Source organism: Microcebus murinus, chromosome 18, assembly GCF_040939455.1.
Source record: "Microcebus murinus isolate Inina chromosome 18, M.murinus_Inina_mat1.0, whole genome shotgun sequence".
Classification (NCBI taxonomy): Eukaryota; Metazoa; Chordata; class Mammalia; order Primates; family Cheirogaleidae; genus Microcebus; species Microcebus murinus.
In genome coordinates this window covers 55,566,556-55,593,998 of record NC_134121.1, presented here as the reverse complement: position 1 = coordinate 55,593,998, position 27,443 = coordinate 55,566,556, and the positions used below count along the sequence as shown (strand labels likewise).

Below are 27,443 nucleotides of genomic sequence, written 5' to 3'. Positions count from 1 at the left end.
GAAGGTGTTCGAAGCAGAGGCCACTGTTTCCTTTTCAAATAAGGTTTTCAATTTTTTAAGCAAAAAATGGGGCACACGAAGAGGCCCATTTGTCAGCAGTAGATTGGGTCCCTGCCTCGCCAATTGAATGCTTAAGGCCAACTGACGACACCCAGTTAATGCAAGGTCCAGAGTCCCCTCTAGGCATGATTTTGGACTAGTCTGTTTACCTTTATTTGGTTAAAAAGGGGTCTTAGCAGGGTCTTATTTGGCTCCAGTTATTCTAGGGAGCTGAAGCCGAGGCCAATTTAATTAGACACTGCTCTGGAGCTACTGTTTTGTAAAATGAAGAATTGTAACTGAAGATCCGTTATATGGTTGCTTGGAAACTAGTGCTTTTACTCCCCAAAGTTGTCACTAAGCCCTTCTCAGGAAGCAAGGCGAGCTGCCACAAACCCTCCCAAGTCATGAATTTCTCAGGAGCCAGGCGTAGATCAGTGGAGCCAGAAGACGGAGATGTGGGTAGTAATTGTCCCATTAGAGACAGCTTGAGTCCCTGCAAGGGGCACGAGCCTGTCTGGTCCCTGCTCCTGGCTCCAGCTGTCTGTCACACCAGTGCACCACCACACCATTCATTTGCATTCAAGGACTGTGTCACTGTGCAGTATGAGGATGGTGACTTATGTAGAAAAATCGGGCAAGATTCAGTGTCGTTTTGCAAACAGACACGGAGGCCCTGAGTGGTTAGTTGGAAACCCAGGCACCTTTGGCTTTAATGTTGCACTTCTGGGACTGGGCGTGGCGGCTCAGACCTATAATCGTGGCACTCTGAGAGGCTGAGGCAGGAGATCGCTTGAGGTCAGGCATTCGAGATCAGCCTCAGCAAGAGCGAGAGCCCGTCTCTAGTAAAAAATATATATATATAGAAATTAGCTGGGCAACTAAAAATAGAAAAAGTTAGCTGGGCATGGTGGTGCAGGCTTGTAGTCTTAGCTACTCGGGAGGCCGAGGCAGGAGGATCGCTTGAGCCCAGGAGTCTGAGGTGGTTGTGAGCTAGGCTGACTCCAGTGCACTCTAGCCTGGCAACAGAGACTGTGTCTCAAAAAAAAACCTGCACTTCTGGCTTTGTTACGCTGTCCCTTGCTCTTTGGTGTGGGAGGAAATATAGATGCCTCCTGGCCCAGGCTCCGTCTATGGGTCAAGATGCTCCTACCAGGCCAGAAGCTCTGTCGGAAGGTCAGTGTTTTGTTTTCCAACCCCCATTGCTCCTCCTAGGTCTACAGATTAGTAAAGGGCAAATTATTCAGGTCCTATTTTAGTGGTTAAGGAAGTTGTCAGGAGCTGTGGCCAGCCGGGGGCCAGGTCACAACCTGTGCTTTTGGCCGCATGGCAGTGGGCAGGCACCACACCACGATATCCCATGTATGTGTGGGGTACATGCATGTGTGTACATGTGTGTGAGATAAAGAGGAAGGTGGTCTGCCCTGTCTGCAGAAGATACATTTCAAAGTGGTAAACCAGTCTATGGCGAAAGCATTCCTGTCTGGAAGCGAATTTCAGGACAGTTCCATTGTGCCAACGCGTAGCCTTTCTAACCAACTCTTTCAGATCCAAGAATGTCTGTGTATTTCTCTCTCTCGCAGTCCCTTCTTCTCTCTCCTGTGGGTCATTCCTTCTGTTCTTTTCCCTCGTTCATCTCTTCCTTTGGTCGACACTTACCCATACCCTACCCACTGGGAGCCGTGCCCGGAGCCGGGGGCAGAAGGTCGGTAGTGATGCCCATGAGCCGCCCCGCAGGCAGCTGCCACTCCTCCATGCTCACTCCTCTTCCTGTCTCTCCCCCTGCTCAGTGGGGGGCGGTTTCCCTTATCCACTCCTCCCTCCACCAGGATGACAGACAGCATTTTCTTGGGTAGGATCAGTCATCCCACGTGAGGGTTTTGAGCGCTCACTCTGTGACTTCCAGAGTGAGGGACGTAGAGAAGATGCCCCAGGCAGAGCCCTGGTTCCCAACCCCAGGCAGCATAGAGACTTGTAGGGGAAGCGGATAACACCTGTGAAAAATGGAGACAACTAAAGTGTGCAGGTGGACGCCAGGGTGCTAAACCTGGAGACAGGGGCGGGCTGGGGAGACACGAAGGCCTTGAACAGGCTGGACGTGCATGTGATACAACAGAGTGCCCAGGTAGAGAAAAGAAGGAACGAGTGTGGCATGAAGATGGGGACCCCAGAGACTGCCCTTACTGGGTGGAGCGTACTGTTCATCCCCCGGAGATCAGCCCCGCAGCAGAGGATTATGGGCCCAGCCCCTCCCACCATCCGTGGTTGTTGGAAGGGACTGGGGTGGGGACTGGGCAGGAGGGAGAGAGCCCCAGGCAAAGCTTTTCCTCTCAAGTGTTACCGCCTGGTCAGAAGCAAAAGGGGTGTCTGCATCTCCCATTTCCACGAGAGGAGGGGAGCAGGCCGTGGCAGGTCAAGGTAGAAGAAAGCCCCACTCCCTGCTAGAAAGTGAGTGTGGGGCGGTGCGGAGGCTCCCTGCCACTCTGTGCCCTGCCACTCCGCGCCCTGCCACTCCGCGCCCTGCCACTCCGCGCCCTGCCACTCCGCGCCCTGCCACTCCGTCCCCTGCCACTCCTCTCCCCCAAGCCCTTGACACCATCTCCGTTGCCTTCTCTGATGACTAGTTTCTTGCACTTTTCAAATTATCACGATGTGAGACATTGCATTTTCCTTGATTGTTTTACATCTAAAGATAAAAAATCGTTCTCTCTGTAAATCACGCATCGATTTTTCTTGTTTCTATATTATGCTTGGCCTCAGCCGCAGCTGACGGGCACATCACCGCGCAGCCGTGTTTTATTAGGAGTCTGAGCCGCGTGCTTTATGACCCGTGGTGCTGTCTCCGCGTTCGCGACGCCTGGTATGAAACCGGAGGCGGTGGCCCGAGACGTGAACGATGCTCCATCAGACTGTGGCAAGTGTCCTCGGCTGAGGGAGGGCCAGGCGTGCCATAACCCCCATTTCCTCCTCTGGGTCAACCCCTGTAACATAGCGCACATAGTCGTACCAAGCGACTCTCAGCGAACATGTGTGCTCCGGCTTCCTCGTCATGCCCTAACATGCAGATCTGTTTAAGGATTTCTAAAATGAGCAACACATAGAAAAAAAAATTACGAAACAGTACCTGGAATGTAGTAAATGCCAAGTGGTGCTACCTATTATTTGTAACATGAAGATTAATTATAACCAAATTACATACTTATAATAACCTCTCACGGCTTGCTCATGTGCAAAATGTGGATGAGAACGCCGGCTCCTAAGTGCAGGCTGTGCAGGTGTTTGCTGTCGGCAGGAGCTTAATGCTCATGTACTGGCTGATGTGGTCTGAAAAATGTAAGGCGTCTATTGCTGTTCTTCCAAGTGCATGGTGCTGCTTCCAAATGCATGCGCTACCCTGCAGGGCAATTACTGGGCGTGTTGCTCTCTTGGCCGGTGTGATGTGTATCGGCTCAGGTCCTCTGAGAAGCGGGTCCCAAGAAGGGATTCAACCTGCACGAGATTTACTGGGGGGAGAAGCTGTGCAGGATGAAGGGGCAGGGGCGGGAGTTGGCAGGCCTGGCACCCACGGAAGGGGAGGGACAGGCAAGGAGGCCTGGGAGCAAGAGCCTCGGACCACAGTGCAGTTCTGAGAATGTCTCAGTCGGGCTTATGGGAGGTCCCTGACCCAGATGTGTCCTCTCTCAGAGAAACCCTGCATCCCAGCAGAATGGGCCTGCACGGGTCCCCCCAGGCCTAGTCACTGGCTGGGGGCAGTTGAGGGTAGGCTCCTGGGGGGGGGCTGTCGGAACCATGCTCCCCACGGCAGGAGAGCGGAAGGATGCGTTTCCATGGCCGCTGCAGATGGTCAGTGGGACTCCTCCCGGGACAGGCCATAACCCCTAAAGATGCAGAATCAGTTATCTCTGCTTTTGTTTTCCCCTCATCTTGGTTTCTACCGTTCATCTGTACTCGGTGGGCAGGGCTCTGGGCGTGTTTGCCGAAGCCGCCTCGGGAGGAGGCGAGAAACTGAGCAAGCCTTGGGGGTGGCGGGGGTGAGCAGCGGGTCTGGGTCTGTCATGGATCCATGGCAGGGCACCGCCCCAGCGCCCGGCTGATGGAAAGAAAGACAGCTCGTTATGCGAGGAATCGGCCGTTTTCCTAGGGGAGCTGGCGTCCAGGAAAACAACGTATTTGCTGCAACCCTTTGGCAAATAAAAAAAAATTGAGCCTAAAAGGAAGAATAACATTTCTGATTTCCCTAGCGCCTGTGCCACCGCGCCCTCGGCTGCTGCCATTTTGTCAGTGGCCAGATCTGAGAATTCACCTTTGGTTTTCTGGCTCCTGGCCCAGGATCTCAGGCACTTGGAGGGTCGTTATGGTTTAGTGGAAAGATAACGAACCTAGAAATGTGTCTAGACGGACATCCCAGTGTCCTGGTAAACAGACCCACTGCGTGGTATATTCAGCAGTGAATCGTTGCCGAGAGCCATGCCTGGCGCTGTCGGGGTTGCGGAGTCATCGAGAGCAGACCCTGGTCCCCAGCGTGCCTGACGTCTTCACCAGCAGCCCGTCTGTCTATAAAAGGGTTCTCTATGGCGCGAGAGTGGCACATCCCAGAGAGATCGAGGTTTGGGGGCAATAGTTGGAAACAAAGCAGGTCTCTGTTGTTTAATCAATAACTGATTTATTTCAAATTTTCCAATAATATTAGACCTGGTGTAAGTTTTACCTCTGAGGGGGGCATACAAGGTTTTTTTTCCCACCTGCACTGTGTATCTTTTCTTCTTGTGGTTAAAAAAATATGTAACATAAAATTTACCGTTTTAACCATTTTTAAGTGACCACCTCATGGAAAACAGCTGCCCATGCAGCTGTTTTCTGTAGCCCTGCATTAATTTTCTTCATGGCACTTAGTGCTACCGGACATTACATTCTGTCCCTGTTGATTTGGTTTTCTCTGTCTCTCCCCTACGAGGCAGAAGGCGCCCAAGGAGCAGGGACTGCGTTACTCACCGCTGTCTCTCAAGCGTCTAGAGTGGTCTCTGGTTTCTCTGAGCACGTTGCATGAAAACTGAGATCTGAGAGAGAGAATTACTGACTATGCAGGCAGAGCCGGGAGAGGGAGAGCCGGAGGGAGAGATGCTGAGTTCTGTGCATTCAAAAGATCCTGCTGACCCAGCAGTTCCACTGCTAAGCATATAACCCTCGGGCTATGGTTCCTTCCAGACTCGTCTTTCTGCCTTTACTGCAGCTCAACAAGGGACAGCAGTGCCAGCCAGCACTGCACAGTGCGGTGTGGTCAGAAGAAGCTTTACCATGCACCATGTCACTCCATCCTCACCTCCACCCTTTGTGGTAGGTGTTATCCTCACCTTCCCTGGTCTGGAGCTGAGAGACTGGGCCCCTGTGGCAATGAGTGATTCACAGAGACATTTAGCTGATGGATGGTCCAGGGCCACTAGGCATCATCCTTACTCTGAAATGCACGTCCCACATTCCACCGTGAGCTCTCGTGGCCTCTGTTGCCAACAGGAGCTCCTGGCAGCATGGTCATCCGCATCCCTGCTCTGAGATCCCTAACCATCGATCATGGGCTCACCCAGCTGGCCCCCGGGGGACGCGGGACAGGCGGGCAGGCAGCTCAAGTACAGTCTGGGCTCTTGAGGTTGATGAACAATCTCCCACTTTCTTGCTACCAGGGCTGGGTCAAGTTGTGAGTCACAGTCCTTTACGGAATGGTGGGGGTGGGGGTGTCTCTCTTTGGGGGCACCTTAGAACGCAAAGATAAAACTGACAAACATGTTATTACCAGCTTAACAAATAGTCACCTTGCGGTTGGCCTGCTTTTAAACGTTTGTGGCTGCCAGGGAATATTGCTGGTGATCTCATTTGAAAGGAAAGTGCGCCCAGCACTGGCCGGCCCAGCTCCCTTGACCTCCTGGGTATGGTTCCCCGAGTGCCGTGCTGGTGGCGGGTTCCCCTACGTAGACCGGTCCCCCTACACCGTCACTGGGAGGTGACTCTCTGTGCTTGGTTCTTGGGAACATTGGACCGAAACTACTTACTCCCTCTCATACTGTTACTCAGTTTTCTCCCATTGCTGGGCTGCAGACTCCAGAGCTCTGATATAGGGTGTAGGGGCAGACCCAAGCTCCTGAGCTCCAAACACAAGGTCCTGAGCTCTGTGACGTGGCTTCCAGTGGCCCTGGAGTTTCTGTCGGCCGCACCCTGCGCTCTGTCCGGCCACAGCTGTCCGTGGGCTGTCTCGTTGACTATGCCAGTTAGGGGGGGTGATCCCCTGGCTACCTTGGGGGAAAGAGGGTCATTAAAAAGGGGGTACACAAGGCCTGGAACTATAGGGGGAAACCGTCATCCCCCTAAGGGCCGAGCGCCCCTAACCAATCCTGCAAATACCCACCAAGGGTGTCCACTTCAGCGACTGCTCTGGATGAACTCGGGAATAGTGGGGGGTGGGGAAACACTATGCTATAAATACCCCTTTGCCCTTGGTGAGCACAGAGGAGCTTTGCTTTCTGCACCCCCCGCCAGCTTTACGGCTAGGAAGGCCCAGAATTTAAAAACCAAAGGGGAAGAGCAGCACACCGCTCACTCGGAACACACTGCTTCCCGGGAGTCTCAGACTTTCCAAGACCCCAGGCTGCTCCCGCCTCCCCAAGAGGTTGGGAACTTCCTGAGCCAGTGACCTGAGTGGGGCTCGGGGGGAGACGAGGAGGAGGAGGGGAGGGGGTTCATATGAAAGAGGCCCGTGGTTCCTGACCCTGAGCCTTCCCGAGGGATTCTAACCTCAGAGGCTCATATGGCAAAATAGCACCAGCTTGAAAGAAATCAGGCACCATATCCAAAAGAAATCGAATAAACCAAATAAAGCTTTATTGGGGTACACAGGAGAGGACGGGACAAGCAGAGGTGACGGGAGCAATAGACATGCTCACGCTGGCCAGGGGACCACGAGGTCACAAGGGGCAGGTGTTGAGAATGGAACTGGATGCGGGCAGGTGAGTGGGGTTGCCTGGAGGGACGGGGAGCTCTGACCATCAGCCTCTGCCCTGGAAAATTCCTTTAAGCCCCAGGTCAAAACTCATTTCTCCCATGAAGTGCTGACTCCTTCCAACCAAGCTGGCCACTCCCTCTTGGACGGCCTTATCTCCTTTGTCGCAACACTTGTGTTTCAGTATGTCCCCAGTTCTCAGCAAAAGTCTGGTACAGAGGAGGTGCTTTGTGGATTGAATAAATGGATAGCCTACATAGATGAATGAATTTTATGTTGTTGAAATATAATCATGAGATGGGAGAGGATAAATTTGTGAACAGCTCAGAAAGCTCTTAATTATTTTGAATTCTCCCAGGCAGTATTTCCCAAAACACAAAACACAGGTTCGGCAAGATATTAACAGGTGTTATCTAATAAAAGGGTTATATTGTCAAATACTTTTGGAAAACAAAGTGATACAGCTTTCTTTCCTGCAGGGAATTCTTTGAGCCCATAAAATGTGAATGTGGATTCTGTGTCTTCAAGAGAAGACTGTTCAAGATTTCTGAAACTCATTAGGTTGGAACATTAAATAGCAGCAATTTCACGTGGATCAACCTAATATTTGGTTATGGAACCCTTTCAGGTGTCACTGGCGTTCCATGGAGCTTGATTTGGAAGATAACAACTTCTAGGACATTGGTTTTCATTTTGCAAGTGATGACGGAGGGGAGAGAGCTCATGGATGGGAATCAAATCCCGATGGGGATGGGGGGGGGGCTCCTCCTGTCCCAGAAGAGTTTGATGTGCTTTGAGGTTGTGGGTGGGTGGTCTTCAGAAGATTATCTCCCTGAAGAGTCAGGCATGGTTCTCTCTGCCAGCACCCCACAGCAGCCTTTGAAAACCATAGTTAGGGAGAAATCCCAAGACAGGCAAATGCGTATCTGCTGAGCGGATATCAAGGCCTATTACTCATCCCAAATGAAGGCTCCCAGTAGTCTAGGGGGCCTTCATAGAAGAGTCACAGCAAAGCAATAATGAACATGAATGAGCACAGGTCAGATATGGGAGACACTGGAACTGCCTGGGCATAGAGTTGAAGAAGGGTTATGTGTGAGTAGGGATATGGTAGGAAGGTCTGCCGTGGGTCTGGGGACACAAGGCCAAGGCAGGGCACATTCCTCCCGCGGGGGACCCTGACAACAGCATATCCACTGACTCCTGGATGCTTATGGGAAGGTCAGGCTTGGTGAACACATTATGTCTTGTGCATCGTAGACTCTGCTGAAGCTGTGTCTATACTTCCTGTCCATGTCTGCCCATAGTTATGGAAGTAGCATGGCCCTGTATGCTTTTCCCTTCTTCCTTGCTCTCTGATGCTTGTTGATGTGATCGATGCGTGTTAGGACATTGCAATCAGCCAACAAGTAGAATTCCTTTCCCCTGGGGAGGAATGGTGATGGTTAGAACTCCTGGACCAAACCCACACTTGGTCTTAGACAAGTGGAAAAAGCAGAAAATTAGGGCTTGACAGACATGGTTCAAAACATTGTATGACCCAGAGCAAGTTACTGAACCTCTCTGACATCTCGCTTTCTTATCTTTAAAATGCGGACAGTGATTGATTGTATCTCCACGCCATGGTGGTTGGAAGGCTTACGTTTGAAAATGTGAAATAAAGTGGCTGAAAAATAGCAAGTGCTCAGAAGACATCACCCTCCCCTTTCATTACTGCTGATGTTTGGCATTTCGTTTGAGCTCCTGCATTGAGATGTTTTAACAGGACTTGAAAGTTGGAAGGCCGCGGGTGGAGTTGGATTAACATGTTTTATTTTGCTTAATTTAGCTCGGGCATGCACTCTACAGTTTGCATTGTTTCACGAACAAGGTCGGGATGGAGTAGGAAACAGGTGAGAAAGTGGCTGTTGATGGAACCACTGTGTGATTAAGGAGCAGTGGGGCCCATGAAGGGGGTTCCTGCAGAAGGAACAGGCAGGTAGGAAGCTGAGCAGGTGCCTTTGCAAGAGGCTCGTAGTCCAGGATTTGGCCAGTGAGGAGGTCGAAAGACAAATCGGGGACGGTGACTCAGTGACATGGGAGGTGGTGGTGAGTACACAGCCTCCATGGAACAGCAGCGGTGCTGTTGCCTGTGAGCTGGTTCTGGGATGGCTGTGAGGGTGGCTGTCTTCCTGAATCGTGAATATATGTTCCTGGTAAAAATGATAAGGACGTTCTGTGTTGGTCGTGTCAACCCCTTCGATATCTCAAGGGGTCCTTCAAATGGTTTCCCAGTGGTGGGGGAGGTGTTTGCTGAATCATGCACATTTCTCAGCACTCCCTAGGGTGGGGTGTGGGACGTGTGGGGTGGTATGGGTGGTATGGGTTACAGACTGGCTTGGTTTGGTGGCCGTGGCATCACTCGGCATCCCACATGGAAACCAAAGCCGCTTCCCTGCCTTGGAGCCCAGAGTCATAAACAGGAGAGAGCAACAGGCTCAGATCAGACGGTCTCCTTAGAGAAAGATGATTTTCCTTGATGTCTTTTCTAAACAGCATGTGCTGAAATGTGCTTCACAAAACCCATATATTATGAGACCTGTCAAGAAAAAAAAAACAAAAAAAACAAAACAAGATTCCGTGACCAAAGATGTTTGGACATTTGCATTCTCTGTGCTTCCCTGGTAGAATCACAAAACACCCACTAGAGACATCTGTTTGCACACACACACACGCGCACAGACTCACACGTGCATAAGTATGTTTGCTACGTGTACACGTATTAATATCTATGTACATATAGATGTGCACACATACATGCACATATAAATACAGAAACATATGTGCATGCATATAAATATATGTATATAAACACACATATGTATTTAGTGTCAAATATATTTGACAGAACAGTTTCATGAAATGCTGTTAACATGTAGCAGAACTGGTGCCCTGCCAGAATTTACTTTAGGAAATATTATTTTAGCCCTTTCTGTGTTTAGTTGTTTTAAAGTGGGTTCTTGGTAAACCAGACTTCTGCAGGGCCAGCCTTGTTTGAAAATACTGCACCTGCTGGACACAATTCTTCCAGGCACATCCGAAACACCATTTCTAATGGGAAGGCCTGCGCAGGAATTAGGCAGGTACATAGACATCTGAGACTCGGCCAGGGAGGAATGTTTAGGGAGTGACGGAGCCTTCGGCCGGTGGAGAAGGCACCATCTGCTTAAAGGCATTCACGGTTGTAAAGCTGTGACCCTCTTAGCAGACCGAGCTAAGCTCTGCCCTGAATCCAACACAGCCTGCAAGGGCCGAGATTGGGAGCCGGGTGGCTTGTGACCTCTCCTCTGCTCAGGAATGGAAAGTTCTGGAAGAATACAAACTTAGAGCCAGGAGACAAGTCACATATCTGAACTTCCTATGGTGGTATCAGCTGAGATATCCCCGAGCTTCTGTTTGCTGCCTCTGCTGACTGTTGTTTGAAGCCCTGATTCACAAGGCGTGTGGCCCTCTGCACAGGTGCCTCAAATTACGAGAGAGCGCTTCTGTGTAGGAAGCCCAGAGCTGCCCGCCTGTCTTCTCTTGGTCGACTCTTTATGCCTAAATTCAGAATGTCGTGCTTACTTTTCTTAGATGCCATACCTGAGCTGAATGTTTTAGTTCCTTGTCCGCCCTTTGGGGGTTCTATATCCTGTGTCTGTTGAGCATAGGACTTTCGTTCTCAGCTTTGTGCTCTCGTCATTTTACCTCTTATGTCCCATCTAGAGTTGTTGATGTTAATATTGAATGCACAGTATCGACGGCCTGGCTTAGCTCCTCCCAGGAGTGCATAGATTCATTAATTGACACCCCCTGGTGTACATTCATTCATAACTGGTTGAGTAGTCATTATTTAACTGAACCATGATGTCTGTGTTCCTTGAAAATCTTTTTCCTACTCTATCATGGGAATCAAAAGCCTTAAGGAATTCAGGTACATGGTGTTTTTAAATCTCTTGCATACTTCCTGCTCTATTATGAAATTCATTCAATCAAAAGAATTCTGTAGTTAGTTTGAAATGAGTTGTCTTTAATGAATCCAGGCTGGTTTCTCTTGATCACCACTTGTGTGTCTTTGCTTGTTTGTTTTGGAGATTCGTGAGCCAGACTTTGAATAACCTCGTCTTGATTGTGTGTGTGTGTGTGTGCAGGTTTACTAAAAATTTCTTTGGTTTGTATAGTCTACAATCTTTTCCCTATCCTGAAAATCCAACCATTTTCTGCTTTCTGCTATCTATGTTATTTTCTGTAATCTACGTTATTTTCTGTAATTCCCCCAAGATTGTTTTATTATTGGCTTCATCTATGAGTTATTTCCATTCTCAGTGAAATGTTCTAGTTGGGGGGGGTAGGAGTTAGGGATGCTCTGGTGGCAGGTAGCAACAAATGTGGCCAACGGTGGCTCAGACAGGTGGGGTTTATGTGTCGCACACAGTGTGAAGTCTGGGTGGTTGTCCATCCCAGGTTGCTCAGGTGCCCAAATGAAACCCTTCTCATCATTTGTCCCCGTCATTTTTCCCTGTAGGGTTCATGGTTGGTTGTCTTTGGTCACAAGTTCCCTGCTGTGCTTCCAAGCATCACACCGTGTTCCAGGCGAGAAAAAAAAAAAAGAACAGGATATTCCTTCCCTTCCCTTTCTTCAGAATTGGCTGGAGTCTCCAGCAGGGAGACAAAGACTTTCCAGGAAACCTTCAACTTTGGTGTCCCTGGCCAGAGCCATGACATGGGCTACCTCTAGCCAGAGGAAGTTGGGGGATCTGAGTATTTTTTTTTTTTTTTGAGACAGAGTCTCGCTTTGTTGCCCAGGCTAGAGTGAGTGCTGTGGCATCAGCCTAGCTCACAGCAACCTCAAACTCCTGGGCTCAAGTGATCCTCCTGCCTCAGCCTCCCGAGTAGCTGGGACTACAGGCACGCGCCACCATGCCCGGCTGATTTTTTCCATATATATATTAGTTGTCCAATTAATTTCTTTCTATCTATAGTAGAGATGGGATCTCGCTCTTGCTCAGACTGGTTTCGAACTCCTGTACGCAAATGATCCGTCTGCCTCGGCCTCCCAGAGAGCTAGGATTACAGGCGTGAGCCACCACGCCGGCCGGATCTGAGTATTTTTAACCAGACTCATTAACCACTGAACAAAATGAGGAGAAGGCTGTCTTCCCAATCCATTTCTGTCTGCACAGTGTGTGAATTTGTGTGTGTGCGTGCACACTCACACCTGCACGCTCCCTTTCACTGCCAGCACTTCTACACCCGTGTGTGTGTGTGTGTGTGTGTGTGTGTGTGCACAGCCCTGCGCACGCTCCCTTTTGCTCACGTGCTGCTGCACCCCGCTCGTGTGCGCGTCGGTCTGTCCCTCGGGCAGCTCTGCGCCTCCTGCCCCTCGTTCCTGGCATGTGTCACGGTGGCTGCTGCCCACCACTCCTTGTGTTTCTCCCTAGGAAGTCACCTCGTGAAGAATAAATACGCTGTCCAATCATTTCAGCACTGCAGTAGTGTAATCTAAAAATCGATGGCACCTGACTTTGTTATCCTCACACTCTTCTTTGATCTTCTCTCGTCCTTTGTAACCCGACTGCCAAGTTGAAGCTGTAATCCTTTGAAATGAAATTTCGCAGTTGTCAGACAGGCCTGCTAGGGAAACAGACTGGTCCAGCTCCAGAGGATGTCCTTTGGAGCTACCTGGTAAACCTCGTCCTAAACCCATGACCACGTACCAAAGGCGAGGGGTCACCAGACACCTGAGGAAAAACCAGAGAATGGAAAAGAAGGACCGGAATAAATGGGACAACCCACCCTATTAAAAAAAAAAAAAAAAAAAAGATGAACAGATTAACTAAAGAGAAGCTTATAAAATGTGTAATTGGTATGTTCAGCCACATATTCCAGAGGCTATTTATTGTGCTCATAAAGCAAGAGCTAACCATGATGAAAAAGGAATAATCAGAAAATAAGAGTTCTTGAAAATTAATCCTATAATTGCCAAAATTGTTTCAAAAGTTAAATGGATGGGTTGATTAGAATGTTCTGGATGACAGACCAAGCTGGTTATCTGGGAGGTTAAATAGAAAACAGGCCTCCGATTCATAGACGCAAAGTCAAAGACGTGAAACGTGAGCACAGGCAGGCAGGGAAATTTTGCCTAAGCTGCAGAAAAACGAAACCTTGTAGATTTAAAGGGTCTGCCTAGGCTGGGCGCGGTGGCTCATGCCTGTAATCCTAGCACTCTGGGAGGCCGAGGTGGGCGGATTGCTCGAGGTCAGGAGTTTGAAACCAGCCTGAGCAAGAGCGAGACCCCGTCTCTACTATAAATAGAAAGAAATTAATTGGCCAACTAATATATATAGAAAAAAAATTAGCCAGGCATGGTGGTGCATGCCTGTAGTCCCAGCTTACTCGGGAGGCTGAGGCCGGAGGATTGCTTGAGTCCAGGAGTTTGAGGTTGCTGTGAGCTAGGCTGAGGCCACGGCACTCACTCTAGCCTGGGCAACAGAGCGAGACTCTGTCTCAAAAAATAAATAAATAAATAAATAAATAAAAAATAAATAAATAAATAATAAAGGATGCACCTAATGCCAAATAGTAGGAAGCGAGAAGAGACCCCGTGTGGAATTATCTTGGTGAATTTCAAAACTGCAAAAACAAATATGTGAAAAATGTGAAGAGCTACTAGAGAGAGAAAATCAGCTTAGCCACAAGGAAATGAGAATGGAGCTAGCCTCGGACTTCTCTGCAGCAACACTGTGCGCAGAGATGATGGAACAAGGCCCTCAGGGTGTGAAGGAGAGGTCATTTAGGGTGCAGAATTTTATAGCAACTCAGACTATTAAGTCACAGAGCAAAATCAGATTTTTTTGTTATCTACAGAAGGATTCGGAAGTTTATCAACCACATATCCCATATGAGGTTAAAGGGGCCCCTGACACAGTGGAGAAGGAACACAAGAAAGGGGTAATACAATGTAAGAAAGAAGGCGTCACAAATACCGTGGGGTTCCTCTTATGTGAGGCACTGGGAGGAGTCAGAGTGGAGTGACAGAGACGGAAGTAGGATGGTGGTTGCCTGGGGCTGGGGGAGGGGGAGAATGGGGAATTAGAATTAAGGGGTACAGAATTTGCATTTTGCAAGGCTAAGAGTTCTGGAGATGCATGGTGGTGACGGCTGCACAACCATGTGAATGTGCTTCATGCCACTGAGCTGTGCACGTCAAAACAGTGAAGATGCTGTCGATTATATATGTATTAAAAATAGGAAAGAAGGAAGAAGGTAGGGAGGAAGGAAGGAGGGAGAAAGAAAGGGAGGAAGGAAGGAAGGAGGGAGAAAGAAAGGGAGGAAGGAAGGAAGGAGGGAGAAAGGAAGGGAGGGAGGAAGGAGGGAGAAAGGAAGGGAGGGAGGAAGGAGGGAGAAAGGAAGGGAGGAAGGAAGGAGGGAGAAAGGAAGGGAGGAAGGAAGGAGGGAGAAAGGAAGGGAGGAAGGAAGGAGGGAGAAAGAAAGGGAGGAAGGAGGGAGAAAGAAAGGGAGGAAGGAAGGAGGGGAGGGAGAAAGGGAGGAAGGAAGGAGGGGAGGGAGAAAGGGAGGAAGGAAGGAGGGGAGGGAGAAAGGGAGGAAGGAAGGAGGGGAGGGAGAAAGGGAGGAAGGAAGGAGGGGAGGGAGAAAGAGAGGAAGGAAGGAGGGAGCCAGGGAGAAAGAAAAGGAGGAAGGATGGATGGAGGGAGGGAGGCAATTAGTATCTGGAAGATGGGAGGAATGCCAACAAGTATCAAGGAAGAATCCACAGGGCTGTAATTCTTGGGACTGTCGTCTTCAAATGAGAAGAGTTTAAAGCCTTAGGACTGTTTTTGCTTCCCTTCGTATAGTGATCTGCTTATATAAAGAATAATATCTTAGCACCCCAATGTTGTAAATTCACTTTGTATTTGAATTTCGTTTTTCTGAACTGGTGTGGGAAGAAAGCACAGACGCGCTGTCCCGCAGAGCAGGGTCAGATGCTGTGACTGCCATAGAGCGGAGGTGGGAAGAGAGCGGAGGTCGGAGGAGGTGTTCTGTGTTGCTGGACGCTGGTGAGGACCCAGCGGACTGAGGCTGTGACGAGTAAGAAACAACAGTGTTGTCAACAGACAGTCTAAATCAGGACCGTGATAAGTGAAGGAACAACTATGCAAATATGTTATTGAAAGTTACCGTGGCATCCGTCAGAGAACCAAAAGTCAGAAACTCCAACATTTTACCTCTTAGGGCTAGAACTAGGGATGGGGGGGAGCAGGTAGAGATAGTGAATTGTACTATTTTAAACTTTTTGAGCATTTTTAATTTTTTTTCCCATGTGTAGTTATGTTGCTGTGGTTAAAAAGCGGTACGTTGTATAATTTAAAATAAACATTTTTTTAGTTTCCAAAGGATATTCTAAAATGAAGCATTTTTATGTGCGGAAAGTTCTTGGGGAAAGTGAAACCGGAAGCCGGTGTTCCAGCACAGGTGATAATGGGGCCAGTGAGGATGCGAACAGAGAAATCCCAGGAGGCAGCGCGATGAGGTGGCAGAGAGCAAAGCACGGGGCTGTTGAGACCAGTTTCCTGTCCCTGCCAAGGCTGACGGTGGCCTTCCCCTCCTAGGGCTGTTGAAAGGCCGGATTAAATAAGCCACATAAATAACCCAGCACAGTGCCCGGCGCTTGATAAACGTTAGGCAGGACTCAGCTCCCTGAATTGCGACTTCTCTTCCCTAATTGTGCATTTGGACCTGCCTAGAGACCGTCCCCATTAAATGTCATCACTTTCAATTCAATACATACATCAGAAACCATCTTCATTCTTTTTTTTTTTGCCTCGTCACTTCCCCCTTCACACCTTCTTGGTGAGTGAATGCCGTTATGCCAGTTTCTCAGACTTCATCCTGGCATGGCCACAAGGCCATGGCCACGTGGGGTCCACCCTCAGGGCTGGCAGGCTGCCGCCTGGCGCCAGATACCTCACACCTGGCAGTGGCTGCAGGAAAAGCGTCCCCCCGAGCCGATGCGTACGTGTGTGGCGGGGTAGCGCCTGCCCGCGGCGTGGCCACACGGAGAAGCGATCGGAATCTTTCTCCTGCCTGCTTTGTAGAAATACTTTAGTGGGAGCCGAACGCAGGGGGTGATAAATGAAACTGTATCTTAGGGTATTTATCATCCTGAAAGAACTGCCAGAGCCTAATTTTGTTCAAAAGTCTTCCAAGAGGATTAAAAAAAAAAAAAAATTATTTTCTTCCAGTTCCTTTAGGCCTTCTAGAGCACACGAATTACAGGAAAAAGCATAAGTAAGTCCTTGCCCTCCGCCTGCAAAGGTACCCGCATTCAAGCATGTGCAAGAGCTAGCTGTGCCCGTGTGCGGCTTGTGTGGTAGCATGAGGCCGGATGGCAGAGGGGCTCGTGAGTTTTCTGTGGCTTCCAAGATGGTGTCCCTTCTGGCAGCAGGTCCCCTCCTGGGTCAGAGCTCACCTACTTGCTTCTTTGCCTCTGATCAGTCCGTGGGCCGTAAAACTGACAATGGCCTGGGCTCGCCTTGGCACCCAGAGACTCAGAGAGCAGACCCTGGCGCCCTGTCCGGCCTCTGCCCCAACCTGGTCTGTCCCTGGACCTGCAAGGTAAATTCTGCCCATTCAGAGCAAACCCAGGTGTGCGCAGCAGTGGCACACGGTGAGGGGAAGTCGGCTAGGGGCGTGAATCTGCCCGGGAGGAAGAGCTTGTTTTAGGAGCAGCTCGGCATTTTCTATACCGGCGAAGGCATTCGCTCCCGTTTTCTCTCTGGGAACACGAAGATCTGATCTTTGCCTGGTTGTTGAGAACTAAAGCAAGTTGAAATTGACTCTGGGATGCTGGTGTTTCTCAAGGCACATTCCGCCTGTTGTTTAGGGACATGGCTCTGTCGTCCTTCTGTCCTCATTCTTGCAAATGAGGCAACGCCTCCTTCTCTGCAATGTGCCGGGGTCGGGCTCGTTTCCAAGTAGGAGCAGAGACTGGAGAATAGTTTTCTCTGGGGCTGTCGCCGTGCAAGGGGATCCCAACGTGGGACAATAGAATATGCCAATAAAGCACACTTGCAAACATTAATTAGGAAGTGGTTATTTTAATGACGGGGGGGATTCATGTTAGAATATCTTAATGGGTGCAGTGTGCACCATTTAGGGGATGGACTCGCTTGAAGCTCTGACACTGGGAAGGAAGGGGGGTGGCAAGGCAACACACATAACCTAAACATTGGTACCCCCATAATATGCTGAAATAAAAAAAATAGTCATACACGGATTTTCAACTGCACAGGGGGTTGGTGCCCCTAACCCTGCATTGTCCAAGGGTCCCTGTCTCTCTGAACTGCCTTTTTTTCTCCATGTCCTGTGTAGTTGGAGGGGGCCAAGGACATTGGGGTTGTATTACTAATACCGATTCCAGGAGACAGTGAATCTTCAAAGAAGACAAGACCCTCTCGGTAGATTTTGACCTCTTCTCTGTTCATAAAATAGTTCTCCTTTGGCCCCCCAAAGCCCTTGGCTTTGCTTCTGACAAGTTTTGGTAATTTAGCAAATCTCCTTTCTAGTTGGCGTGAGGGGAATCGTAGATGTCAGGAAGTGTCATGACACTGCGCATCCATGCCGTTGGTCCGTGGCCGCTGGGTCAGTGGCCATCAAATTCTGGAAAGAGCCAGGCAGTAAACATTTTAGGTTTCCAGGCCATTCGGTCTCTGTCATAACTCTTGCGTGGCCCTTACCCCTCGATCAGGTACTCACAGACCAGCCTCACCCTTCCGCATCTGATCCTGAACTCGGCAAGTCTGTGAGCACCCCTGGAAAGGACCTGAGGATTGTCCTGTCTGTCCCCATGCTGCAAGCTCGGCTCCGGCCACACCTTGGAGCAGACTGTACCTGTCTCTGCCGTTGGACCGAGGGTGGTTCCTTTGAGAGCCGGAATGATCTCCAAAGAACAGGCATCCAAAAACGTGTGATGGTGATTCTGCCCTGCTGCCCGCTTTCCTCCTGACAAGACCTCAACGTATTCTAGTGGCACATAGAGACCCCTTGGTCTAAGGGAAGGGCAGGCAGGGCGGGCCCTTCCCAGCCCCAGGGAGAGATTGAGGCTGGCCTGAACTTGTCTTGGAGGCTCAGAGTTCTGGGCCTGGGGCTGGGGTCAGTCCGGGGTTGGGCACTTCCTCCTGTCCTGGCCGAGGAGTCTGCCAGGGGAGAGGGGCCGCTTCCGGAGGAATGAGACAAAGGCTTGATAAAGAAAGGCTTTTTGCCTTTCTGCTCTTTTCTTGCCTGGGACATAGGTGAAATGCCTGGAGGTGGCACCGCCACTCTGCAGCTATGAGGACCTGGTTGGTGAGGATGATAAAGCGAAAACCCGAAGCCTGTGTCTGCGATGACGTCACTGAGCTGCCGCATCAAGCTAAGAAATAAAACCCGGTGTGTTCGGGCCTGGGCTCGTCAAGCTCTGGAAAGAGCCAGGCAGTAAATATTTTAGGTTTTCAGGCCATTCACTCTCTGTCATAACTACTCAGCTCTGCTAATGTAGCATGAAACCAGCAGTAAACAACTTGTCAGCCAATGAACATGGCTATGTGCCAATAAAACTTTATTTACAGACACTAACATTTGAATTTTCTGTAATTTTCATGTGTCACGAAATATTTTTTCTTCGATGATTATGTATTTAAAAAAAAAATGCAAAAGCCATTCCCAGCCTGCAGGCCTCACAGACACAGGCGGCGGCGTGGTCTGGCCCTGTGTGCCGCGCCCGGGCTTAAGCTCCCGTCAGGTGGAATTTTCTGGGACGAGGAGCCTGTTGCAGTCTCACCTGGCGCGGGACAGTGGTGGCAACGGTCCTTATTGAGAGGTTACGCCTAACTCCCCTCGCTTTTCTCACGTCTGTTTCAGAGGGTCTTGCTGTCGGCGTCGGGTTCGGGGCTGTAGAGAAGACGGCATCGGCGACCTTTGAGAGCGCCAGGTAAGCCGGCACCCGGCGGCGTGGCTCTGCGCCCAGGGGTGCCGTGGGTCTGCTTGCTGCGTGGGGGAGCTGTCTGCACCCCAGCTCCGCGGGGCGGGACTGCTGGAGGCAGCGCACGTCGAGCGGGTGGCCACTCCGAAAACAAAGCGCGGCTGTGATCGCGTGCTGTGCCCTAAGGACTTTAAATGTATAAAGACTAGAGACAAAAAGGCATAACAAGGGCAGCGGTTGACACTCTATCCGGACACGTGGCTCTCCTGGTTTCCCCCCTCTTGCCACCTGCTCTGGAAGGCTCTTTGGGCGTGGGCTTCTTGTCCCACAGCCTGTTCTCGAATGTTGCTGTCCCTGGGGGTTCTGGCTCTAGAGCCTCCTTTCCTGCCACTCACTGCGCTCTCCCTAGGCCACTTTTCCCGTTCCTGTGACTTTACCTTCCACCCGTTTGCTGGTGACGCCCACGCCGAGCCCCAGCCTGGACATTCCTCCCGGGCTCATTCCCGCAGGTCCAGCTGCCTCCCGGGAGGCTCCCCTCACCCCGCTTTTCCAGAGTGGAGCCCGCATCTCATCTGCTGTCCTGTACAACCTGCCCCCCTTCGGGGTTCCCTGCCACCACCACACCCAGTCGACCAAGCCAAACCCCTAGTCACCCTCAATGCCTGGTTGTCCCTCACCTTCCATAGACAGTCACCGTGCCTTGCAAATTCGTCTTCCCTTGAATTAAAGAGGGTCTAGGCAAGGTCGCGGCCGAGGCTCGCAGGGTGTCCTTTAGACGTCGTCGTAGAGGCGAGCTCTGCAGGGTCCACCACGAACACTGCGCCCTGCAGCGTGGAGTTGTCTGTGCAGGGCGGCAGACTCGAGTGCCCCGGGGGACTAAGGGATGAGCAAAACGGGTGGGGACAATCGGGTGAGGACAGTTGGAAACGGTGAGGACCGAGGTGAACTTCAAATGGCAGGTGCGCTTTCTAAAAGGGCTTGCATTTCCAGTTACTTACAACCATAGTTCAGATCAGATGTCTCCAAGACCACCGGTTTCTCGCCCCTGCATCCGGCTCGTTCCGCTGCCTTCAGTCTGGTGCAGTCCCCAGATACTCTCCCCCAAGGACATGGCCCCGCGTCCTTTGGTGATCGGCCCCGTGTCCGCTAGCTGTGGCTGTCAGAAACTAGTTTTTCTCATAACCCCTCTTCCATCTTTCCCCAGTTACTGAGCTGTCATGGGGCCTCCTTGTGCCCCATGAGGACTGTGTTCAGGTCACCTCCTTCTCTTTCCCCAGCTGGCGTGGAGCTCCTGCGCGTTAAACGTGGCCATTGCTGTCAGGGAATTCCAAGGACACATGTTAAGAGATGTGTCCGTTCCATGAAGCCCAGAACATGTACGTGAGCTAGCACGTTCTGGGTCGAAATTTTTCCCGCTCTCAACTTCTTTCTTCTGCCTCTCGGACTCCCAAGTCATTTCCTTGCTCTGTCTCTCACGTCATTCGTTACAATGATGCCTATGGATGGGCCTTTAGAATGCAAGAAATGTCACCAAAAACAAGGGCTGATTATGACTCACAACGCCCTGCAGCCCAGGGCCTGGGGTCGGGGCGTGCGGCCGTCTGTCCCCTGGCACAGCCATCTTAATCTTGACTTCATCGGACCGTGAGAAACTCCAGAGTCACACAGTATCCATGGGGCTGAGGAGCCCCCAAGGAGCCGACCTTATAAACAGCCAGAGCCAGGTCTTCCCGGGGCACAGGAGGCCTCGAGCGCTGCAGAAGGCCTGTGCCTGGCAAGTGACAGCCGTGCCCCGGGCGTTGTACTCACAGGCCAGGCTCTTCGCCTGGTGGCACTACATCCCCCATGACATCACGGTGTCACCTCCAATGTCCCTCTATTCTGTCACCTGCACTTTCTGCCAATCTTTATAAATACTTCTGAAGAAAGTGGAGCAAAAATATTTCCAACCCAGCTCCTCCTCTCCCTCGCCCGGACAGATTCTCTCTGAATTATATGAGCCCTGGACGGGACGCTCTAATCGGGGCTGGATTGGGGCAGCAGGCCGCAGCGTTTGCAGTCTCTCGAGACCCTCTGCTCCCCAAGCGTCGCTGGGGGCTTCTCGTGCCCCGCGCCCCACCCGGCAGCCTCACAGCCCGAGGGACAGAGTTGCCGGAGCTCTGCTGCGGTCGTCACCGTGTCCACGAGTGCCGTGGGGTGAGGGGTTTGTGCAGTACACGCCACAGAGGGGGAAGGGGGAAGAAGGAGCATTCTCCCCCAGGCAGGGCCCCCCTTCAGCCCATTCTCCCCACTTAGAAATCCACAAAGAGGTCGAGGCTCCGATCTTCCTTTCCAAAGGCCTAGGGTCTTCCTCTTGGGTGATAAAATGCAGAATGTCCCCCTAGGAAGGGCTCATTGGCTTTCTCTGCCTTAGCTCCTGCTACAGAACGGGTTTCGTGGGAGGATAAGGGATTACAGGGTTAGTGGAAAGTGAGAACTTCCCACTCGGGTACCTGGAGGGAAAGGCGCCTAATGAATTGTAGGCAGCACAGGCAGAGCCTGCACCGCTGCAAGCTGTAGGAAGCCCAGCCCGCCACAGGCTGGGGCCAGCCTCGTACCAGTTTACACAGGGAGGTCGAGGGATGTGCCTTCCGGCTGTCCCGTCATGCTGGGGCTTCCGAACCAGTGTCAGTGCTTGTGTGCCTGGTCCAGAGAGGACCATCCAGCTCTGCAGAAACGGGAGGGGGCCTGCATGGCGTCCGCGTGCCGAGGCTGCACCCTGCCTTGGATTGCCATCCACAACTCCGGGATGAAACTCTTGCTCGATGAATTGGCGTTCAGTCCACCCACACGCAATCTCAGGTTCCTCTTTCAGGAGGGGAGAGAGAAGGCAGTCACATTGCATGCAGATTAAAGTAGAATTGGAAAGTGAACAGGCAGCGCTGTGGGGGTGAGCCGCTGGTAAAACCATGTCGTCCCCAGGACTGACGGAGGCAGCATGTGGCTGGGACCGTCGTGGCTGGGAGCACCAGGCCGAAGACTCGTGCCCCTGCTCCCTGCCTGCCCGGAGTGTCCCAGACTCAGACCTCTGTGAAGATGTCTCCGCTGCGGCTGCAGGTGCTTAGCTGTCTTCTGAGCCGTGCTGGTCTCCGGCACGCCATCACGAGCTCACTCTAGTGAGCGTTGCTAGGGGCCCCACGCTGCGCTGGTCCCTCCAGGAAACACGATTCCTGTGACATAACTCTTCCAAGAAGCCAAACAGTTGTCACAATACTTCCAGTAGCATGGTGAACTCAGTGGACATGACGTCCCACCACAAACAAAGGAGTAGAAATGGCTCTTAGCACCTTTTGGACCGCATAGAAATCTCTGAGACAAACACCAGGGACCACACGTTTTTAGGCAAACTGCACGTTATTTAAATCATCATAACTACGGATCATAATGGACTTTAGGTGTTGTTTTTCAGTCATAACATTTTTATATACAAAAACAATGAAAAAATTAACTAATTAAACAATTAAAGTTCCTAGTACTTTTTTAACGTATGGTACTGCATAAAACATTTTCCTCTATGAAGAGGGACCAAACAAAATTTACATAAGAATCTAGATTCGCTCCTTTTTCCATTGGCGGCACAAACTCTGCAGGCTTTTGTAGGAAATTTTTTCTTTCCACTCGCTGGAATATACGTAGGTTCATGCTGCTTCCTATCACCTGACAACCTTTTGGGTGGATCTTTACGAGGTGCTCTCCTTGCACCCCCAGGGGAAGGGCTGGACAGATCTGTCTGTGGTTGCAGAGAGCCTTCATCATTGTCATCTGTTGTCCAGTCTCTTGCCACCGATAGCAGAAACTGTTTGTACTTCATTTTTGCTTGTGGATTGAGGACGTTGTACACTCTAAATGAATTGGAAAGTCTACAGTTTATAAGGTACAACACTACTTTTTTTGTCTAAATTTAATTGTTTTCCTTAGAATGTCACAACACGAAAGGAATTGATCCACATGGTCAACGCCTTTCATGCGGGCATTGTATTCCTTGATGCAGGCAGGTTTTACAATATTCTCTCCCGGTTTTCCATTTTTGTTTTCCTGTTGTTGAGACAGAAGTGTTATGGATCGTTGATATCATTCCTACAACCCACTTGTCTTTCCATGCTAGGAAAAGAATATCGCCTTTTCTGGAAAATATTATGTCACCTTTCTTCATTCTTGATGTTTTCATTTTCAAATTTGGTGGTAAATCTCTACTCTCCATAATGAACATGACAGTGTGTTGACATCTAAGGTCCATAACAGATGGCGCTGGAAACACAAGAAAACTCATGAGCGGTCCGAAAGGTGTTAGCACACAGCCAAGGACTAAGGAGGAAGAAGAAAGGTTAGGTGCTAGAAATAAAGGGAGGGACCAAAGACAACGAGGTGAGCAGTTTTAGGTCTTGACAGAGGTCAAAGGATGGAGAGAGGGACTTCATGCCCACGGCCCACGGATGTCAGGGAACTAGAACAGCCCCAGCCTCAAGGCCAGGGCTCGTGGCCCTTGCCTGTCTATACAAGAGGCTATAAAACTCCACCCACTTGTCCAAGAACTTGTACATGGAGCTTCTCCTCTCTAAGATCTTGGATGGAGACATGAGGTATAGGGTAAATTACCTGCAAGATACCAAAATCCTACACCTGCATCACACAGGGTGTAGGGTACTAATTTATATACTTGTATGAGAAACCCCAAATAAAGAAATTAACATTGAAACTGATCTAGGGTAATAGAAATCCTTTGCAAACATAAAGACTTTACGTACATAGAGCCCTAATTCTTCCACTAACGAGGCACCAGGTGCCTGGGGACAAGGCGGGGAGACTCATCAGTACAGATAAGCTTGCACCCAAATAGAAAATAAAATACAGACAAACCACAGAGGGGAAAACACCCACCATTTAGGCAAGATAGCACCTACAAAACTAGGAATAATAGAATTCTATGAGAAATATGTTGGACAAGCCTGCATTGAGGGACAGAATACCAGACCCGCTCTCCTCAAAACTGTCAAGGTCATCAAAAGCAAGTGAAATCTAAAACTCAGCCCAGAGGAGACTAAAGTATAAGATGCTGTCCTAAATGGGATCCTGGCACAGAAAAGGGATATTAGGGGGGAAACTAGTGAAATCTGAATACATTGTAGAGTGTAGTTAAAAGTAATGCACCAATGTTGATTCTTTATTTATTTTTTTTTCCAATATTGATTCTTTAGTTATGACAAATATACTGTCATATGCAAGATGTTGACAGTAGGGAAACTGGGTACAGAATATACAGGAAATTTCTGAACGATCTTTGAACTCTTCAGTATGCCTAAAGCTAATCTTAAATAAAAGGTTTATTTTTTGAAAAACTACCTAAGACTGTAGAAATTAGAATACTTTTTAATGAGAGATAGATTTGTAATAATAAAACATAGTAGTTTTGCCAAAGAACAGGCAGATTTGAAAAAAGAAGCAGAACTTTTAAAAATTAAAACTATAGGCATTAAAATGAAAACTCAGTAGAATATTTAAGTGATTGGATACAAATGAAGGTAGAATTAGTGAAGAGGATGATTGATCTGAGGAAATCACCCAGAATACATCATAGAGCAATAACGAGATTGAAACTATGAAAGATGAATTAAGAGACATGATAAAAATAGAATGAAATTTTTAATATCTACTAGGCATCACCAAAGGAGAGAGAACAAGAAAGATAGAGATGATTTTAAAGAGTAATGGATGAGAGTTTTTCAGAAATGGAAAGAGCCATGAGTCTTCAGATCAGATTGGCGCATGATCAAGCCCGATAAATACAGTCAAGTCATCAAGCAGCTGTGGCTTGCCTGCAGAGCACCCGAGTAAGAGGGAATCTGAAAAGATACCAGAGGACGAGGTGGTCTCTGCACAGAAATGACAGAAGACTTCTCAGCTCTAATAGAAGATAAGGGAATGCTACCGTCAAAGCGCCAAGAAAAAGTACCTGCCACGCTTGAGTAGAAGCTGGCAAACTTTCTCTTAAAGTTCCAGATGGCCTGTGGGCCATGTGATCTCTGTCACAGCTACTCGACTGGCTGTCGTGGCTGTCGTGGAAGTGCCGAGGTAGCCATAGACAATACGTAAACAGTGGGTGTGGCTGACCTCCGGCAAAAGTTAATTTCCAGAAACAGGCAGTGGGCCCTTGGGCTGTAGCTTGAATGAATGAATGAAAAGCACCGGGAAGAGAGATGCAAAAACAAAGTGGAATAATTCAGCCATCAAATGATTGAATTCATCTTTTAAAAGATACATTTTGCTTTTTAAGATTTCAATCCTAAGTGATTAACAAGTGGTGCACCTAAAAGATGACATGGAAAAGCTGAAAACAAAGGAATGAAAAGAGATGCAAAGGCAAATGCTGATCAAACGCAAACAGGTATTATAATTTTAGTATCAGACAAAACAGACTTTAAGGCCGGCAGCCGCCACGTAAGGGCTAAAGGCTACTGCTTAATGAGGAGGGAAGCAGTGCTCCCGCACGACATCCTGATCCTGCGTTTTGCACCTAGCCACGGGAGCCTCAAACTCGTTAAAGGAAAAATTGTCAGAGTTGCAAGGAGAAGCAGACAAAACCACACTGGTGCTGGGGGAGGGAGTATAATGCCCCTGATACTTGTAGATGACACAGCTAAACAGTGAACAAAATGCAGATCGTGGACATTTAGAGAGCCCCCCGACCCAGGAATTAGCGAACTTACACTGTTTTCAAGGCTACGTAGGTGTGCATGTTTCCCAAAATTGATTAGAATGTTGTGCCACAGAGAAAGTCAGAGTAAATACCCCGGGATCGATACCATTCAGACCACATTGTCTGACCTCAACGTGACATAATTGAAAATCAATAGCAGAAAGGATAGCCACCATAATTTGTTAGTGGGAAATTAAGCCCGTAGGCAGGGTAAGATTAACACAGAGAAAGCTCCAAGCCCCAGATCCCAATCAGACCACCTAAGAAACCAGTGGAAGATGGGCATGCTTTTTGTTTGTCTTGGCGTCTCTTCATAGAGAGGGCTGAATCTCGTCATTTCTGTGGGAGGGACAGGGCAGGTCACGCTGTGAGCAAATGCCTCGGTTAGGCCCCCAGGTGGTTTCAGGGCCGGCAGATAAACAGACACGGCTGAGATGGAACTCACAGGTGCTTCAGGGAGGGTAAGCGTGAAGGACCCACTGGGGGCCGGCTAAAGAGCAAGTGCGTTACTCAGCAAGAGGTTGGCAGCTGTGGAGGGCTCTGACGCAGCAGTGACACCCCAAGAGGCGATTGAAACATTAGTCAGGCTAAGATGAAACGATTTGGTGGAGGAGGGAGAGAGGGTAGAAGAATGCCGCCATTGAGCAAACCGTGGCCCGGTCACCCCCCCGCTGCGTGTTTTGGCAGCCTTGAAGAGGATGCAGGGTGTCTTCCTGCCGTGGATGCGAGTGAGGAGGGGCTGATCCAGGGAAGAGCTGCAGGTGTGCTACCCACAGGAGTTTTTTGTTGTGTGGAAGGGAGGAAGGAGAATTCGAGCTCTGGTGACAAGGGGACAGGTTCATCCTGTGGTGCCATGGAGGGGGCTGAGCAGGGACACGGGATGGCTTTACATGGACTGGGAGAGGCGTGACCCGGCACACGCCTAGGGCCTGTATGGACCCCACTAACGGAGCCAGATAGTTTCCTGCTCATTTAGGACGGGGGTTGGCAAATGACTGTGGGCCGAGGGCCAGACTTGGCCCAACACCTGTTTTCTGTAAGTGAAATTTTATTGGAACACAGGTGCTAGGCTGGCTGAGATGCGTCATTGCCATGGAGATCTTAGGGCTGAAAAGCTGGAAACGTTTACTATCTGTTAGGCTGAACGTATTTACCATCCGAAATAAGTTTGCAGACCCCTCGCTGAGTGGGCACGGTCCCTGGTTTTCCCCCAGATGCATCATTTGAATAGCGTGAGGCCAACTGTCTTTTTTGCAACCTCTTGCTCGTGCCCGTTTATGATGCGTCTTGCAGCGGGAGGTTCTCTTCTCTCACCTCCGGCAGCATAGCCGCCCACGAGAAAAGAAAACAAAAGTAGAATGTAAATATTCCAATAAGGCACTGTCTTCAGGTCCCACTTAAGGAGCTTCTGACCTGGAAAGAAGATGGGTAGGCACCTGCGATTACATGCGTGTCTCTGCTGCCACCTGGTGTTCTGATGCCCTAACTTCCTCACCCTGCTGCAGCTTCAGCCACTCCGGTCCTGGCCACCTCCCTGCATCGCTAGGCCAGCTCGCATGAAGACATTTGCTCAGAAGTCAGTGCCCCCTGGGGTATGGAGACTCTCAGCCCACTAGGGCAACCTGTAGTTCAAGAGAAACAGCTTTCCTTCTGACCTGGTCCCCTAGCGATTTCTTTTTGTTTCAACCACAAAGAAATTCTTC

At 49.9% G+C, this 27,443-nt stretch overlaps 1 protein-coding gene across 4 annotated transcripts in view; it reads left to right on the top strand.

The window, feature by feature from the left end:
* The window catches only part of SLC39A11 (solute carrier family 39 member 11), a 387,039-nt gene that overhangs the window by 306,782 nt on the left and 52,814 nt on the right, over positions 1-27,443 (top strand). For all 4 annotated transcript variants that reach the window (XM_012756159.3, XM_012756157.2, XM_012756156.2 and 1 more), the window contains exon 7: positions 18,947-19,016. In XM_012756159.3, the coding sequence (XP_012611613.1) occupies positions 18,947-19,016 (70 nt within the window). The remainder of the gene's footprint in view (positions 1-18,946; positions 19,017-27,443) is intronic.